Consider the following 18,538-nt stretch of genomic DNA (forward strand, 5'->3'; position numbering starts at 1 on the left):
AGGCGGATGGATGTTGATCTGCCTGTCTGTCCAAAGTACGCAAGCTTACAGGAACAGGGTACTTTGTAAACTCCAGGCAGAGAGAGAGAGGGGAGCTGATCTTTCGTAGAACGGATAAGGGTAGCAAGTTTGCGGTAAGGCTTATATGCTGTGTGTAGGTTATACTTTTTTAGTATCTTGGCTATTTTTTCCGAAGTGCCTCGGATGTAGGGTATGGTGATGGCATTTTTAAATTCTTGTTGATGAGAGGGATGGGGAATGGGGGAGGAATTAATTATTTTTTTTGATACTGTGTTCACTGTAGCCATTGGAGAGGAAAGCTCTGTGTGGACAGAGAGTTGGCCAGCTGTTCAGACAGTCTGTAACAAGGTGCATTGGTGGCATCTACTATAGGCCTGAGTGGGGAATTAGGTTTGTGGATTTTTGGTAAACCGTATATTCGGGGGGGGATGGGAGCGGAAAGGTTTAAGTTTTTTCGTGACGTCAGGGGGCCAGGAGGTTAAGTAAGATTTTTAATTTCTTAATCCCCCGAATATACGGTTTACCAAAAATCCACAAACCCAATTCCCCACTCAGACCTATAGTAGATGCCACCAATGCACCTTGTTACAGACTGTCTAAACAGCTGGCCAACTCTCTGTCCCCCCTCACCGGAAATTCAGCTTCCTATATAAAAACTCGACCCACTTTAAAGCCCTCACAGAAAATTTAACCTTGAACAATACAGACATATTGGTAAGCTTTGATATCTCCTCTTTGTTTACCAATATTCCCTTAACTGACACTTTATCTCTCTTAGAAAACGTTTTCCCCTCTGACATTTTAGATCTCTTTTCCTTTGCCATCAACTCTGGGTATTTCTCTTGGAATAACAAAATCTACAAGCAGATAGAAGGAACCGCCATGGGTTCCCCCCTTGCCAATTTCTATATGGAAGATTTCGAAAAACGAGCCATAGACTCAGCCCCACTCAAACCTTCTATCTGGCTAAGATATGTAGATGATGTGTTCTCCATTTGGCCTCATGGCCCAGACACTTTAGACTCCTTCCTCTGTCATCTCAATAGCCTACATCCAAGAATCCAGTTTACTATGGAAAAGGAAAAGAACAATTGTTTACCCTTCCTAGACACCTTAGTCACGTGCCTGCCCAATGATACACTTGCCTTCACTGTATACAGAAAACCCACACACACAGGCAGATACATTCACAAACTCTCCCACCACCACCCCTCACAACAATATGGCATCATTAAAACCCTTACCAAGAGAGCCCACAATCTTTGTTCCAGTGGAACTGCTCTCACTACTGAGCTTAACCACATACACAAAACTTTCCTCTCCAATGGCTACAGTGAACACAGTATCAAAAAAATAATTAATTCCTCCCCCATTCCCCGTCCCTCTCATCAACAAGAATTTAAAAATGCCATCACCATACCCTACATCCGAGGCACTTCGGAAAAAATAGCCAAGATACTAAAAAAGTATAACCTACACACAGCATATAAGCCTTACCGCAAACTTGCTACCCTTATCCGTTCTACGAAAGATCAGCTTCCCCCCCCCCTCTCTCTCAGCCTGGAGTTTACAAAGTACCCTGTTCCTGTAAGCTTGCGTACTTTGGACAGACAGGCAGATCAGCATCCATCCGCCTGGAGGAACACAAGTCGTACATCGTTAAACACAACTATGGCCATTCAGGCTTGGCTGGCCATGTTTTGGACACCACCCACAGAGTATCATGGAAGAAAACCACCATGCTCCACCACAGCAAATTCAAGAAAGAGAGACTTTTCTTAGAATCAGCAGCAGCTCTCAGAAACCAACCAAATCTTAACAAATACGGTTGCATTAAGCTTCCGAAGATTTGGGAAACACTCATCACCAGAGGTCCCACCTTACATTCCAGGCCACCTACTACCACCCATAGAGGGTGCTCCACCTAGATAGGACTTTAGTGTCACCCATGTGGTTGGGCTTAGTATTGAAAGTTTTTGTGTGCATGTTACATTAATTGTTTTTGTAATCCCCATAGATGTCCTAGTAACTAGGACGAAATATAGGAGTATTAAATTCTAATTTAATTCTTTCTGAGTGTTGTAAAAAATCCATTAAACCTCCAACATAACAGTTTCAGAGACTCAGTTTCAAGTATTTTATATTGTTCTCCCAGTAGTAAAATGATTTAACAAATATGCTGGCCTGGATGGCTGAGTGGTTAGCGTATCCGCTCTCCAGCCAAAAGGATGCGGGATCGAATCCCACAGTGGGCATGGATGTTTGTGATTGTCTGTGAAAGCACTAGTGGTGGCAGTCGGCGGTAGATGGCGTCGGTGTAAGATGATGAAGGTTGGTGCAGTAGTGAGACAATGAGTTGTAGAGTTGATGCCCTCCCTCGATGAGGCTTTGGACTCCCTGGAGGTGTGATATAATAATAACAAAATATAGTAATTCAATAAATATAACTATTGCCTTGAAAAAATGCAGTTTATTTTTATTTAAGTTCTGCCTAAAAGTGTGCGGCCCGTGATGCTATCACTCATTATATATTGGCCCTTGTATAGAATGAAGTTGGCCATGCCTGATGTATGTATAAGCCTGGAGATTAGGATTGTGAATCCTCCATATCTACTAGTTAAGCATTGTCAAGACATTTTTAACTGTGCATATCCCACTTTTCCACTTCTGGGGGTGTCCTCCTATTTTGTTCTAATGTGCGGTTTTCAATACAATTCCGATCTCCAGTTGCTAATACCGTGTGTACTGCTGTAACCTTCACTGTACTTGCACCAATAAACCATAAACTAACCAGTCAACTGTTATGATATAGTGGGCACTATATTTTATAATAAGGTGCCCACTACATAATAGCACCTGGAGATTCCTAGAAGAATTTTCACCTAACTTTTCGACTGGATGGAGCATAAACCTTATTACACATCCACAGTATTATCTATCTATTGTCAAGATTCTCCCTTTTGCATCCCTTTGGATATTACAGAATGACCGAGGAGGGGGAAGGGAAAGAATAAGAACCCTTACTCCAGCCTCGGTATAAATCTTCCAAAGCTATAATAAGAAAGAAGTGGATATCTATCTGTTAAAGTTTTTATATCTTTAATTAAAATTATAATAACAGAATTAACTCACGTAAAATATTATTTATTAGTAGAATTTTCACCTGAGTATCACAGGCATCTTCAGTACAAGCTAATTAAATAATAACTGACAATTTCAAAAGGAGCCACCTAAGTAGTTAATGTAAGACTAAAGAAGGTCAATAAATTTCCTAACTTATTAAAAAAAAAAAAAAAGGAAATATATATATACAATTAAAAAAAAGGTAAGTAAAGATTAGCTGATTTATAAAGTACTATCTCTCACAAAGGGGATAGACGTAAACCATCAAATCTGTTCAAGTTAGAAGAGTGAAGCAAAGTTTCACATGTTTCTTTATAAAGCCTCGTTCCATGAGGAACCGAATTTTGTGAAGGACTCGTCTTGTTCTAATGAACTCTATGTCTAATGTTGATGGCATGTTCTGCAAGTCCAGACTGTTCAGGTTCAAGATATTGAATATAAGACTGGTGTTCTTCTAGCCGAATATAGACAGATCTTCCTGTTTGTCCGAAATAAGATAATCCACAAGAGCAAGGAATCTGGTAGACACCTGGATAACTGAGAAAGGTGGAGATTTTTCTGACTGGTTAAAAGGCAACGAAAATATTTAGTGGTTTTAAAACTTTTGCTGTGTTCACTAATGCCTTGCACATAAGGGATAGGAATACGAGTTATTTCTTTGAATTTGAAGAGGAAGACATATCAAAACTACTCAAAGCTCTTTTGATGAAGGAATTCTTATATCCATTAGATAAAAAGATCCAAAATTTTATTTTTGAAATCCAAAGTATTTTTTATATAAGTATCAGTTCTAGTTGAAGAAGTGAATAAATCTGATAAAAATTTAGATTTTATATAAGTGGGACAACCTATACAATCAACAACTGGTCTCAACGGAATACCTGGTTTATGAACTTTTGGAAGACCATACAATCTAGGTGGACGATCAAAGAAGGTTTTAAGTTTTTCTTTTGATCTTCATTCCATGTAGATACATTATCTATAACAGAATTAAGTCTTTTCAATTGACTCCAGGTAGGATCCGATGTGAGGAGCCTGTAAATTGAATAGTCGTGGAGTAATAGAGACATTTTTCTTTCATATTCTTTTTATCTTGAATAACTACAGCCGAACTGTTGATGAACTACAACAGTTTCTATTGAAATTAAATGCACTTCATCCAAGGATCCAGTTCACCCTAGAAGTAGAATTAAATAAGCAGTTAGCCTTTTTTTGGATCTTTTAATTCTTCGCAACCAGATGGTAACCTACATTTCTCAGTCTATAGGAAGAAGACTCATACAGGCCATTATATCCATGCTGAATCTCATCAACATCCCAGTCAAAAGGCAGGAACTATTAAAACACTGGGCCCACTCCTTTTGTTCTTCAGACGATCTATTACAGAAAAAGTATTGCAATACATTATTTCCTCCTTTTTATCTAATGGATATAAGAATTCCTTCATCAAAAGAGCTTTGAGTAGCTCTTTTGATATGGAATTTGATATGTCTTCCTCCTGAAATACAGAAGAAATAATGCATATTGTTAGATTTGTAATCTAACACCTGTTCTTACAGTGGCTTCCTGCTCCCTGTGCAAGTTGGCTACAGAAAAGTGAAGAGATAACAGAGCATAGGTGTTAACTCAGAAGCACAACAAATGTCATGTGCTCTATTGATTAAGGATTTGATAATCTCAATGCTTATATAAAATTTTCTTGAAATTTTTTCTATATTTGCATTATGTCAACTTTAGGATTGTGTTTGGATGATATGGATCTTGTTCACACCTGATAAATAACTATGGAAACTTCAATTCATTAAACACAATTTTCAGTCACATCAGGAAATTTTGGGTATGGGTTTGTCAGGGTCGTACTTTTGCAGAGGCACACAAGGCTCTAGCTGGGGACCTGAAAAATTAGGGACAGTTTAAGAGCCCCAAAATAATAAAAATATAAGAAGGTATTGAATATAAGACCTTGAACCTGAACAGTCTGGACTTGCAAAACATGCCATCAACACTAAACAGAGTTCATTGCAACAAGACAAGAGTCCTTCACAAAAGTCATTTCCTCATGGAACAGCTTTATAAAGAAACATGTGAAACTTTACTTCACTCTCCTAACTTAAACAGATCTGATGGTTTATGTCCATCCCCTTTGTAGGAGATAGTACTTTATAAATCAGCTAATATTTTTTTAATTGTATATATATATATGTTTCCTTTTTTTTTTTTTAATAAGTTAGGAAATTTATTGACCTTTTTTTTAGTTATCTAACATTAGCTACTTAGGTGGTGCCTTTTGGAATTGTCAGCTATTGTTTAATTAGCTTTATATATGTACTGAAGATGCCTGTGATACTCAGGCGAAAATTCTACTAATAAATAATATCTTACTCGAGTTAATTCCATTATTATAATTTTAATTGTTATGTCTACTCACGGTATTTCCTTACTGAAACATATTTTTACATCTTTATATCTACATCTACAAAAGTATATTTCTTGGAGAAACAGAAACCCGATATCATGGTTTAGCATCAGTTTCCATACAGCTTCTTGTTTAACTGGCCTGGGCTTACATTTGGATAAAGGATTAACTGAAGAATATAATTTCATGGCATTGTTCATTTATAGTATAATCAAGTGAAAAAACTTTCAACATGTATCTCTAATCCAGGTGAGTTCTCATACATTTAATGAGGCAATGCAGAAGGGAGATACGATTAGTGAAATGTTCACTGGTAAGACTAACTTCTAGATTTTGGATGAAGCTGATGAAGTCTTCAATCTGTGAAGGAGTAACTGCATAGCTTGCTAGTTGTAAATTCTTTTATATTTCTTTAATCTCTAGTTGTAAATTCTTCTATTTTCTTTTTTTCAGTTGCTTCTATTATTTCAATTTAATGGCTGCTGTTCATCATTTGGAACTTAGTTATTATTTTTCATGTAGATGTTAATCGTACTAAGAAAACTTTGCACCAGAAAACTTTATTTTTCTTCAATTGTTTTTCCTTTATTAACATGAGATAGTTCCTCACAGTCTGTAAACTTTGTTAAGCATGAGGAGTCTTCATCTGAAGATTCACAACTTTCTCCATTATTACATTATTATCATTTCTTCTCCCTTTACATTTTGCTGCTTTTTTTTTTAGTTAGTCTTAATTTTTTTTTATTAATTCATCTTTTCTTTTTGATCATCTTGTTTGATCATTTTCTTTTTCATCATCTTGTTTGCATTCTTTCATATGTCTTACTTCCTTTTCTGCTTCTTCTACAGTTTCTCCTTGTATAACAGTTTTATTTGTTTACAACTGTTTTTTTTTTTTTAATCAGTTCAGTTATTATACTCATCATCATTAAATTCCTGACATGTATCCTCAAGGGGTGTAAAGCATATTATGATAGTACTACATGAAAACCTTACATCATTACTAACTTCCTGTCAACAATTTTCCTGCAAATGAATTTGTTATCTGTCAAGACTCCAACATTATCAGATGTTATATTTCTGTATTCTATATCATTCCACCTATATCTTGGTCTTTTTCCTGCCAATCTGGCAGAGAACACTTGTTTTACTAATCTTTCCTCGCACATTCTGTTTAAGTGACTATTCCTGGGTGCTAACAATGGCAAGTTCTTTCCTAATATCCTCATTTTTAATATAATTTGCCATTGACGCCACCTGTTCATGCTCATATCTGTGGTCTCTAGTAGTCTTTGGTCAAGTGTTTTATTTCTAACCCAGCTCTCAGATAGATAAGTTAAAATGGATTTGAACACCGTCTTGTAGACAGCTAATTTAGCGTGTTGCCTAATTTCTCTGTTATCCCACATAAATTTATTCAGTTGACTTCCTACCATACCAGATTTGTTGATTCTGTTGTCTATTTCTATATTTAATTTACCATTTTCACTAAAAATCGTGCCTAAGTAGCTGAAATGTTTTACTTCTTCTATAGGTTCTCCACTCATGTTGCATTTGATATTTTCAATGTTTCTGCCTATTTTCATACCAAATTTATTACAACATTATTCACAGTTTAGTCAGGGAATCTTGCAGACTTAAGTATAACATCATATGCACAAATAAAGAGCTGAGATTAACATTTCCAATTTTGATATCAGGTTTAATACTGCTTTCCTTCATAATGGGATCCATATAGATAATGAATACTAGATGGGATAATGTAAATCATTGGCTGACACCAGATTTAACATTAAACCACCTTCCTGTACTTCCTTCAATTCTAACTGCTGACTTACAACTCAAATAAAGACTAAGTATTGCTTGATATAATGCCCCATTGACGCCATATAACTGTAGCATTTTGAATATCTTTTCTCTTGGCACCTTGTCATACACCTGTTGCAGATCTACAAAACTTAAAATACAGATCTTTGTTATATTCCCATGATTTTTCAACTATTTGTTGTAAACTTATAATTACAATCTGATCCTGACAGTCTCTTTTTTGGCCTGGATCCAGTTTGTTCTTCACCAAGCTTCCCTTCCAAATCCTTCTCAACCATTTCTATATATACTTGCATAAATCTTACCAGGAAAACTCAGTAGGGAAATACCTCTGTAATTCTTACATTTAGTTTTATTTCTCTTTTTGTATAGGGGGCACTATGAGAGCTCTACTCCAATCATCTGGAATTTTTCCCTCTGTCCAAGCCTTCTGAACCATGCAGTGCAGCCACAGCAAGACTTTTATATCTCCATACAACAACAAACTAAATAATAATATCAAGGATAGAAGGGTTTTTAGAGGGAGCCAAACTGATAGTGACTGCATGTTAGTTGAAAGCAGATTTTAATTCATAAAGAGAACCACATATTCAAAAAAAAAAGAACCAATGGTTAATAAACAGTTTAAAATTCATCTCCTAGAACAGGAGTGTGTTAGAAACCAACCACAAACAATATTGAAACTAACTGGAAAAATATAAAGAAAACTATACTAAAAGCAGCAGAAGAAAGCTTAGGATACAAATCACGGAAAAACAAAAAAGAACAGTTTTCCTAATTTTCCACTCATTTTTCCTCAAAGGTGGTATTATAGATAAATTTGCTCTGATATACTTATGGCAGAATTTTCAACTTAGAATCTCTTTTATATTTATATATATATATAATATATATACTGTTTGTTAAAATCTATTCTATCAAATTCACTTTGTCATTATGGCTCTCCTAATGCTAATAAAACACCACATCTCAAAAGCAGCTATTCTTTTCTGACTTCTTTAAGTTCCAAGTCTCACATCCATAAGATGCTGTTGGAAAAACAACTGCATCCAAATTCCTCAACTTTGTTCCCATGGAAATAGGTCCATCCTTCCAGATTTTAGACAAGTCTCCGACTATTGTTTTAGCCATTCATAATCTTTTCCTGACATCTTCTGAACAGCAATTCTTCAAATTAATAATGGATCCCCAGGTACTCAAGCTTGCTGACTTCCTCAATTCTTTCTCCATTAAGGTACATTTATTTCTCAAGAGCTTTCCTGTTTGTATTTCCTTTGAGAACTATAATCTTTGTCTTGCTAGGATTGAGTTGAAGTCCTCTGTTATTACTGATCTTGTTAACTTTATCTAGAATTTGACCTAGTTCTTCCTTGTTATTACAGAGTAATTGATCACTGATCAGTTACTCTGTGATCAGTTATTTAGATTACTGATCAATATACCACCTATCCTAATTCCTGTCTTGAGCTTATCCAATGCTACACATGCATGATGTCCTCCACATATATACTAAATAAGTGAAGAGAAAGTAAACATGCTTTCCTAACTCCTTTTCCCACCTGAAGCCAATGAATCAATCTAATGTTCTTACAAATAATAAAAGCATATCAAAAGTTCCTGGCAAGTAAGTCAGCTTGTGCTCTTAGAGAATACAGAGACAAATACAAGAAAGCTAAACACTGTGCAAAACTAGCTAAACAAAGTCATGGGAGGACTTTGGCAAGAACATAGAAAATAAATATCAAGAATGTGGCAAATTATTCTGGAGGTTGCTGAAGAAGCTTAGTAATGAAAGAAAGAAAGAATGCTGTAAAAGGAATTAGAGATGATAAAGGGGACATGAAAACAGGAGAAAAAGATATCCTTGAAGTATGGAGTAATTACTTTGAAAAATTGCTAAATAAAACAAGCAGTGGTAGCACAGTGGTAGGTAAAAAAAACAGTCAACAGGCATACAGTCAGGAATACATATCCATAATTGAAGTAGAAAAAACCATCAAAGGCTTGAAATGTGGAAAGGCAGCAGGAGTAGATGATATTCGAAAAGAAATACTCAAGTATGGAGGTATAAAAGGCTTACAGTGGCTACACTGCATAGTTCAGAAGCCCTGGAGAGAGGGACGAATTCCCGATGATTGGAAGAGCTCTGAACTATGCAGTGTAGCCACTGTAAGACTTTTGGGTACTATGAGAGCTCTTCCAATCATCGGGAATTCGTCCCGATGATTGGAAGAGCTCTCATAGTACCCATTTATAAAAAGGCAAATAAAACTGAATTTGAGAATTACAGAGGTATTTCCCTACTGAGTGTTCCTGGTAAGATTTATGTAAGTATACTTGAGAAACAGTTGAGAAGGATTGTAGGAAACTTGAAGGACAAGCTGTATTCAGGCCAAATAGAGGCTGTCAGAATCGGATTTTCACTTTATGCAAATAGTTGAGAAATAATGGGAATATAACAAAGATCTGTAAGTTTTGTAGATCCAGAAAAGGCATATGACTAGGTGCCAAGAGAAAAGCTATTCAAAACACTACAGTTGTATGGTGTCAATGGATAATTATATCAAGCAATATTTAGTCTTTATTTGAATTGTAACTCAACAGTTAGAATTGAAGGAAGTTCAGAAAGATGGTTTAATGTTAAATCTGGTATAAGACAAGGATGTACATTATCCCCTCTGTTATTCATTATCAATATGGATCACATTATGAAGTAAAGTGGTATTAAACATTAATTCAGAATTGGAGATGTTAATATCAGCTCTTTGCTTTATGTGGACGATGTTATACTTCTAAATAAATCCACTACAAGTCGGCAAGATTCCCTGACTAAATTGAATAAATGTTGTAATAGATATGGTATGAAGGTCAGCAATAAAAAGACAAAGACAATGAAAATAGACAGAATCGTTGAAAACGTCAACTGTGTTTTGAATGGAGAATCTGTGGAATAAGTAAAACATTTCGGGCTACTTAGGCACGATTTTTAGTGGAAATGGTAAATTAAATATAGAAAAAGACAACAGAATCAACAACAGTATGGTAGAAAGCCAATTGAATAAATTCATATGGAATAAAAGAGAAATTGGTCAGAACACTAAATTAGCTGTATACAAGATGGTGTTCAAACCAGTTTTAACTTATGGATCTGAGTCAGAAGTAAAAGACTTGACCAAAGACTAGAGACCACAGATATGAGAGTCCCGAGAAAGATTAGAAGTGTGAACAGATGGCATGAATGGTCATCATGACATCATCAGCATCCAGGAATGCGTTAGCAGAGCTAATCTCAATTTAACGTATTTAAACAGAATGGGCGAGGAAAGATTAGCAAAACAAGTGTTCTCTGCCAGTTTGGCAGGAAAACTACCCACAGGAACACCAAGATATGAAGGGTGTCCCAAAATTCACGCAAGATTTAAATTTAGCACCATTTGTGCAGTAACGTGTTGCCAACAAAAAAAAAAAAAGACAGCGTGACAGCTGACAGTTCAGAGTTATTAAAAATGGAGCGCTACAAGAAAGAACAACGTATTTTCATTGTTGAGCAATATTTTAAAAATAATGAAGGTTTGGCAGCTACAGTTCGCAATTTTCGTACAAAATATGGTCGGAATAGTGATTTAACTTCATCAACTGTGAAAAGATTAATTAAAAAATTCAAGGAAACTGGATCAATTAGTGATCTTATACGCTCTGGCCGTCCTTCAGCAAGTCGTTCAACAGAAAACATCGAAGCAGTTTGCGAGAGTGTTGCTGAGAGTCCAGGAACATCAATTCGGCACCGTGGTCTTGAATTGGGCATTTCGAGAAGCTCTTTACAGTGTATTCTCATGAAAGAGTTGCATCTTTATGCTTACAAAGTTCAAATGACTCAAGAACTGAAGCTTACTGACCACACACACAGCAAAGAGAGTTCATTGAATGGATTATGGAACAACAACAAGTGGATGCTTATTTTTCAAACAAAATCATCTTCAGCGATGAGGCTCATTTTCATCTTGATGGCTTTGTTAATTGACAAAATTGTTGCATTTGGGGTTCAGAAAATCCATGAGTGATTGTTGAGAAACAAATGCACCCACAACGTGTCACTGTTTGGTGCGGATTTCGGGCTGGAGGCATCATCGGTCCATTCTTCTTCGAAAATGCGGCTGGTAAGACAATAACAGTTAATGGTGCTCGCTATCGCGACATGATAATCCAGTTTTTTGTGCCTAAATTGGAAGATATGGATGTGGATGACATGTGGTTTCAACAAGATGGTGCCACATGCCATACAGCCCGAGAAACAATTCAATTACTGCATGAGTCATTTCCTGGTTGTGTAATTTCCTGTTTTGGTGATCAGAATTGGCTGCCCAGATCATGTGACTTAACACCATTGGACTTTTTTCTTTGGGATTTTTTGAAGTGTAAGGTTTATGCCAACAAGCCCACGACCACCCACGCCTTGAAGAAGGAAATTGAACGCTGTATCAATGAAATTCAGCCACATTTATGCAAAACGGTCATGGAAAATTTCGAAAAAAGAGTGCGTATGTGCCAGCAAAGCCGTGGAGGCCATTTACCCGATATGCTATTCCATGCATAACCCTATACTGTATACTTTATGAATCAATAAGAAATTACAATTTTTAATTAAAAACCTGTGTTTTCTATCAAAATTACTTCTTGCATGAATTTTGGGACACCCTGTAGGTGTATGGATACGGTACAAAGTGCCTTAGACGAGAGAAATATAAGATCTGATAATGTTGGAATCTTGACAAGTAAGAGACTGATTTGAAGGAAAATTGTAGCTAGAACGTTAGTAATGATGTAAAATTTTCATGTAGTACTATCATATCCTTTTACACCCCTTGAGGGTACATGGCAGGAATTTGATGATGAGGATGATGATGGATGTAAAATGTACTATTGAAATGCCAATGCACTAATATTTTAATAGCACTAAAATAATGGCATAATACAAATTTCAATATATTCAATCCATCATGTCTCGGTGAATGCTAAAATTCAAAAGGAGATTGAATCTCATGATGCAAAGAATATTTTGCACTGCTGAAGGCTATTTAGTAAGTCTTGTATGGAAGAAGACTTTTGCCCTTGCAAACTAAACAAAATTGGTTTGCAACATGTAATGAGCTAGAGTTGGACAGATTGTGGTGGATTTGAGTCTGGAGTAGCATTCGCAATGAATAGTGAAAAGCCATGAAGTGTCAGCTAATATTAATGCTGACATTAATTTATTATTTTATTGTGTCTTATTCATTTAAAAAACTATGTTGATTTTTCAGAATGATTGGCCAAATGGATGGTGTCTTCACCCTCCAATCAGACTTGGGATTTTAGATCCTAACATTGTCTTGAATGTTTCTGAAATTTCTTTTGATGTTAGGGGATTTGTTGCCTGGAAAGTTTGTGTGACCCACGAACCTGTTTATTGAAGTAGCTTATCCAACAAAAAGTATCACTACCAATAAGATATTTTGCTGGATTATTGTTTAAAATGCATAAACAAATAAAAAAAAATGACAATCATACATCTCATCATCATCATCATCATCAAATTCCTGCCATGTACCCTCAAGGGGTGTACAGGATATGACAGTACTACATGAAAAAATTACATCATTACTAACTTCCTATCTACAATTTTCCTCCAAATCAGTCTGTTACTTGTCAAGACTTCAACATTATCAGATCTTATATTTCTATCGTCTAAGGCACTTTGTACCGTATCAATCCACCTATATATTGGTCTTCCTCTGGGTCGTTTTCCTGCCAACCTGGCAGAGAACACTTGTTTTGCTAATCTTTCCTCTCCCATTCTATTTAAGTGACCATACCATCTGAGATTAGCTCTGCTAACGCATTCCTGAATGCTGACAATGTCAAGTTCTTTCCTAATATCCTCATTTTTAATATGATATTGCCATTGATGCCATCTGTTCACGCCTCTAATCTTTCTCAGAACTCTCATATCTGCGGTCTCTATCTTTGGTCAAGTGTTTTACTTCTGACCCAGCTCTCAGATCCATAAGTTAAAATTGGTTTGAACACAGTCTTGTATACAGCTAATTTAGTGTTCCGACTAATTTCTTTCTTATTCCATATGAATTTATTCAATTGACTTCCCACGATACCAGCTTTGCTGATTCTGTTGTCTATTTCTATATTTAGTTTACCATCTTCAGTAAAAATTGTGCCTAAGTAGCTGAAATGTTTTACTTGTTCCACAGGTTCTCCATTCACAACACAGTTGACATTTTCAATGATTCTGCCTATTTTCATTGTCTTTGTCTTTTTATTGCTGACCTTCATACCATATCTATTACAACAGCTATTCAATTTAGTCAGAGAATCTTGCAGACTTGTAGCGGATTTATTTAGAAGTATAACATCATCCGCATAAAGCAAAGAGCTGACATTAACATCTCCAATTTTGATATCAGGTTTAATACCACATTCCTTCATAATGTGATCCATATAGATAATGAATAACAGAGGAGATAATGTACATCCTTGTCTCACACCAGATTTAACATTAAACCATCTTCCTGTACTTCCTTCAATTCTAACTGCTGACTCACAACTCAAATAAAGACTGAGTATTGCTTGATATAATGCCCCATTGACACCATATAACTGCAGCGTATTGAATAGCTTCTCTCTTAGCACCTTGTCATATGCCTTTTCCAAATCGACAAAACTTAAATACAGATCTTTGTTATATTCCAATGCTTTCTCGACTATTTGTCGTAAAGTGACGATCTGATCCTGACAGCCTCTATTTGGCCTGAATCCAGCTTGTTCTTCACCAAGCTTTTCTTCCACAATTCTTCTCAACCGTTTCTCAAGTATACTTGCATAGATCTTGCCAGGAACACTCAGTAGGGAAATACCTCTGTAATTCTCACATTCAGTTTTATTTCCCTTTTTATATATGGGTACTATGAGAGCTCTACTCCAATCATCGGGAATTCGTCCCTCCGTCCAGGCTTTCTGAACTATGCAGTGCAGCCACTGTAAGACTCTTATACCACCATACTTCAGCATTTCTGGTCGAATATCATCTACTCCTGCTGCCTTTCCACATTTCAAGCCTTTGATGGCTTTTTCTATTTCAAGTATGGATATGTATTCCTGACTGCATGCCTGGTCAGTGTTTTTTATCACTGTGCTGTCATCACTGCTTGTTTCATTTAGCAGTTTTTCAAAGTAATTACTCCATACTTCAAGGATATCTTTTTCTCCTGTTTTCATTTCACCTTTATCATCTCTAATTCCTTTTACAGCACTCTTTCCTCCATTCCTAAGCTTCTTCAACAACCTCCAGAATATTTTGCCACCTTCTTGATATTTATTTTCTATATTCTTGCCAAAGTCCTCCCATGACTTTTGTTTAGCTAGTTTTACACACTGTTTAGCTTTCTTACATTTGTCTCTGTATTCTGTAAGAGTAAAAGCTGACTTATTTGCCAGGAACTTTTGATATGCTTTCTTCTTTTCCTTCACTGCCTCTTTAACTTCCTGTGTCCACCAGGGAGTTCTGATTTTTTTATCTTTGCACACAACCTCACCACATGCCTCTCTGGCAGAATCAATCAATGTTTCCTTCAGAGTTTGCCACTGAATCTCCAAGGTTTGATTCCTGTTCTCAAACTCTTTCATTTTCTTTTCAATAATATTTCTGTATTTTAGTCTACAGTTTACATCTGAGAGCTGCTCAACTTTTATTCGCTTTAAAACTTTCCTACATGTTATTCTTTTCAATATGAAATTCAATTTTATCCTGCTCAAGACTAAATAGTGATCACTTCCAATTTCAAATCCTCTGTACACTCTGGTGTCCTGCACCAGGGAGAAAACATCACTATCAACAATAACATAGTCAATGAGACTTTTCTTATTCCTAGCCTCTTCTCTCCATGTGAATTTGTGCACATTTTTATGTTGGAACATGGTGTTAGTAATAACCAGTCCATGTCCTGAGCAGAAATCCAACAGATATTTGCCATTATTATTAGCTTTGCTCTTTTCTCCAAATTTTCCCAAAATATTTTTGTATGTCTCACAATCATTTCCTACTCTACTATTTAGATCCCCAACAAGGACCAACTTTTCATTTTTCATTGTGTCAGTTGCTTTTTCTAAAGCCTCAAAAAATTCCTCCACTTCTACCTTAGTAGAACCTTCTGTGGGACCATAGGCACAAATAAGTCTCATTGTCCAGTTCCCCATTCTCATATTTGCCCACATTACTCTACTTGAGACTGACTGCCATTCAAGAAGATTAGCCTCGTATTTTGTGTTGAATACTATGGCTACTCCTTCTTTTCCTTGATTGTTATTGCCTGAATATAACATTTTGTATTTATTGCTCAGAAAGATCTCACCAGTTTTGGTCTTTTTTGTTTCAGTCACCCCTATTATGTCGATCTGGTACTTATCTAATTCCTCAGCTAGCTCCATTTCTTTGCCATTCAGGCTTCTTACGTTGATAGTACCGATCTTTAACTCTGGTGATGTTGAGTTGGGGTTTGTTTTCAGATTTGTTCCAGTAGCTGACTTTTCGCTGTTCGCCCTGGTTCCCTGGCGAAAACAACGGGGGCCTTGTTTAACCGGGCGACGCCCCAGCCGGCATGAAATTTTGTCATGTTGTACCATCATTTTTTATTTTGGTTTAACCAATAAGAATACAATTTGGTCGGCTAAATCCCAAATTGCCAGCCCATCCTCGTTCGTTCAGTATCAAAGTAGATACCCAACAGGGTGCACCACGAGAAGGTGAGGATTGGACATTAGGTCAGAAGCCCTGGTCGGTTCTCCGCATTCCTTTAAAGGCTATGTGGAGGTCTCCTATCTGTATGACTAAATCCTAAACTATAAATGTCCAATCCTCTGTGACAAGAAAAAAAAAAAAGGAAAGGAAAAGAAGGGAAATTTTTGCTTTTAGTTTGGCAACTATAAAGATTTTTATTTCAAACAAAACCAATGTGTAAAATACAAAAGTAATTTTTTATCCTATATGATGTAGATAAACAGTAATCTCAAATACCTAAACAATTATATGTATGCTTCAAACTTCAATATTTAAAATAATGGACCTTTCAAGCCTAAATTATAGTAGTTTGTATTTTAAAGGAATTTTTTTTTCCTTTTAAAAATTCAAATCTTTTCATAATCAACAGTATTCTGAATACCAAGCAGCAATGAAACATCTCAATCACACCAGTATACTGTATAAAAGAATAAAAAAAATTAAACATTTGGTAAACAAAAATCAAGGATAATTCAGAAACATATAACATCTAGAGGAAAAAAAAAAATTAACGTATCTTGTGAAGTGTTACCTTGGCTCTCTGGCATTGTGACACTTGATTCAGAAGAAAATTGGTTGTCATCACTGAAAAAAAATTAAAAACAATCAGAATGGTCAAGATTATTAATATATTTTTAATATCGCAGCCATCCATGGTATTAAGGTAAGCCATACTTTATGTATGGCTTACCTTAATGACATTGAGAAAGAGATAGCAACAAGTATAACTTACCAAGTCAAATAATTAACACTTTGAGTCCTATCGATGTATATTTACATCAATAGGACTCAAAGGGTTAAACCATTACTGGTTTAATTATTTATTATAAACTAAGACTTAAGACCATCAACGGTGGTGGTAACTTTAACTCACAAATTCGATTTTATTACTTTTACAGAATGCGGCTTCTTAGACACAAATCAACATTCAAGAGCAAGCTTAGGTCTCAATGCCAGCAGAACCAAAACAATTGATCTTTTGAAGAGCACTCACTTCAGAAAGTTCTATTTGTCTGGAAAGGTGAGAAGGTTGGGATAAGGACTCCAATGCTGTCTCAACAATAATTTCTAGGCAGTTATTTGAAAATTAAATGATTTATTCCTGGATAAGGAAATCAGGAATAAAAAGAAAAAAAAAAAAACATATCTAATATGACTGCCACTGGTCCAATGTGTGAGCCTGCCACCAGTGCCAAGTTGTATTATCTCTTCAAAAATATATAACTGTTGATACATTTTTCACTTTGTTACTGTTTCACTACAAATTTTTCTTAAGTGAAATAGTTTTCAGAGCTTGTGTGATTATATTACTGGTTGAAAGATTCTAGTCCTGCATGGGTAGGGAGTGGCCAGCTTGCTAAAAGTGAGTAATACCATTGTTGCACTAACATCCCCATGCAGATTACCTTTAGCCATTTGTTAAATGGCAAAATGGTAACCTGCTAAAGGAAATATTCTTAGTATTTTCCAGTGGTGGCCCATGAAATTTTAAGTGGGGGGTGCTGCCTATACAAAATAATTTAAAAAAAATTATTTTTTTTCATAATCAGTGACCAATTTATTAATAAATAAATCTAGAGATGATATCAAAATTGGAGATGTTAATGTCAGCTCTTTGCTTTATGCGGATGATGTTATACTTCTATTTAAATCCGCTACAAGTCTGCAAGATTCTCTGACTAAATTGAATAGCTGTTGTAATAGATATGGTATGAAGGTCAGCAATAAGAAGACAAAGACAATGAAAATAGGCAGAATCATTGAAAATGTCAACTGTGTTGTGAATGAAGAACCTGTGGAACAAGTAAAACATTTCAGCTACTTAGGCACAATTTTTACTGAAGATGGTAAACTAAATATAGAAATAGACAGCAGAATCAGCAAAGCTGGTATGGTGGGAAGTCAATTGAATAAATTCATATGGAATAAGAAAGAAATTAGTTGGAACACTAAATTAGCTGTATACAAGACTGTGTTCAAACCAATTTTAACTTATGGATCTGAGAGCTGGGTCAGAAGTAAAACACTTGACCAAAGACTAGAGACCGCAGATATGAGAGTTCTGAGAAATATTAGAGGCGTGAACAGATGGCATCAATGGCAATATCATATTAAAAATTAGGATATTAGGAAAGAACTTGACATTGTCAGCATCCAGGAATGTGTTAGCAGAGCTAATCTCAGATGGTATGGTCACTTAAATAGAATGGGAGAGGAAAGATTAGCAAAACAAGTGTTCTCTGCCAGGTTGGCAGGAAAACGACCCAGAGGAAGACCAAGATATAGGTGGATTGATACTGTACAAAGTGCCTTAGACGATAGAA

The 18,538-nt window shown here is 35.8% G+C and overlaps 1 protein-coding gene across 2 annotated transcripts in view; it reads right to left on the reverse strand.

The window, feature by feature from the left end:
• LOC150102038 (uncharacterized) overlaps positions 1-18,538 on the reverse strand; it is a 266,372-nt gene that overhangs the window by 15,775 nt on the left and 232,059 nt on the right. For both annotated transcript variants that reach the window (XM_090400132.1, XM_090400133.1), the window contains exon 13: positions 16,747-16,799. In XM_090400132.1, the coding sequence (XP_090256258.1) occupies positions 16,747-16,799 (53 nt within the window). The remainder of the gene's footprint in view (positions 1-16,746; positions 16,800-18,538) is intronic.

Source organism: Typopeltis vanoorti, chromosome 11 (assembly GCF_054136105.1).
Source record: "Typopeltis vanoorti isolate ZY-2024b chromosome 11, IOZ_Tvanoo_1.0, whole genome shotgun sequence".
NCBI lineage: Eukaryota > Metazoa > Arthropoda > Arachnida > Uropygi > Thelyphonidae > Typopeltis > Typopeltis vanoorti.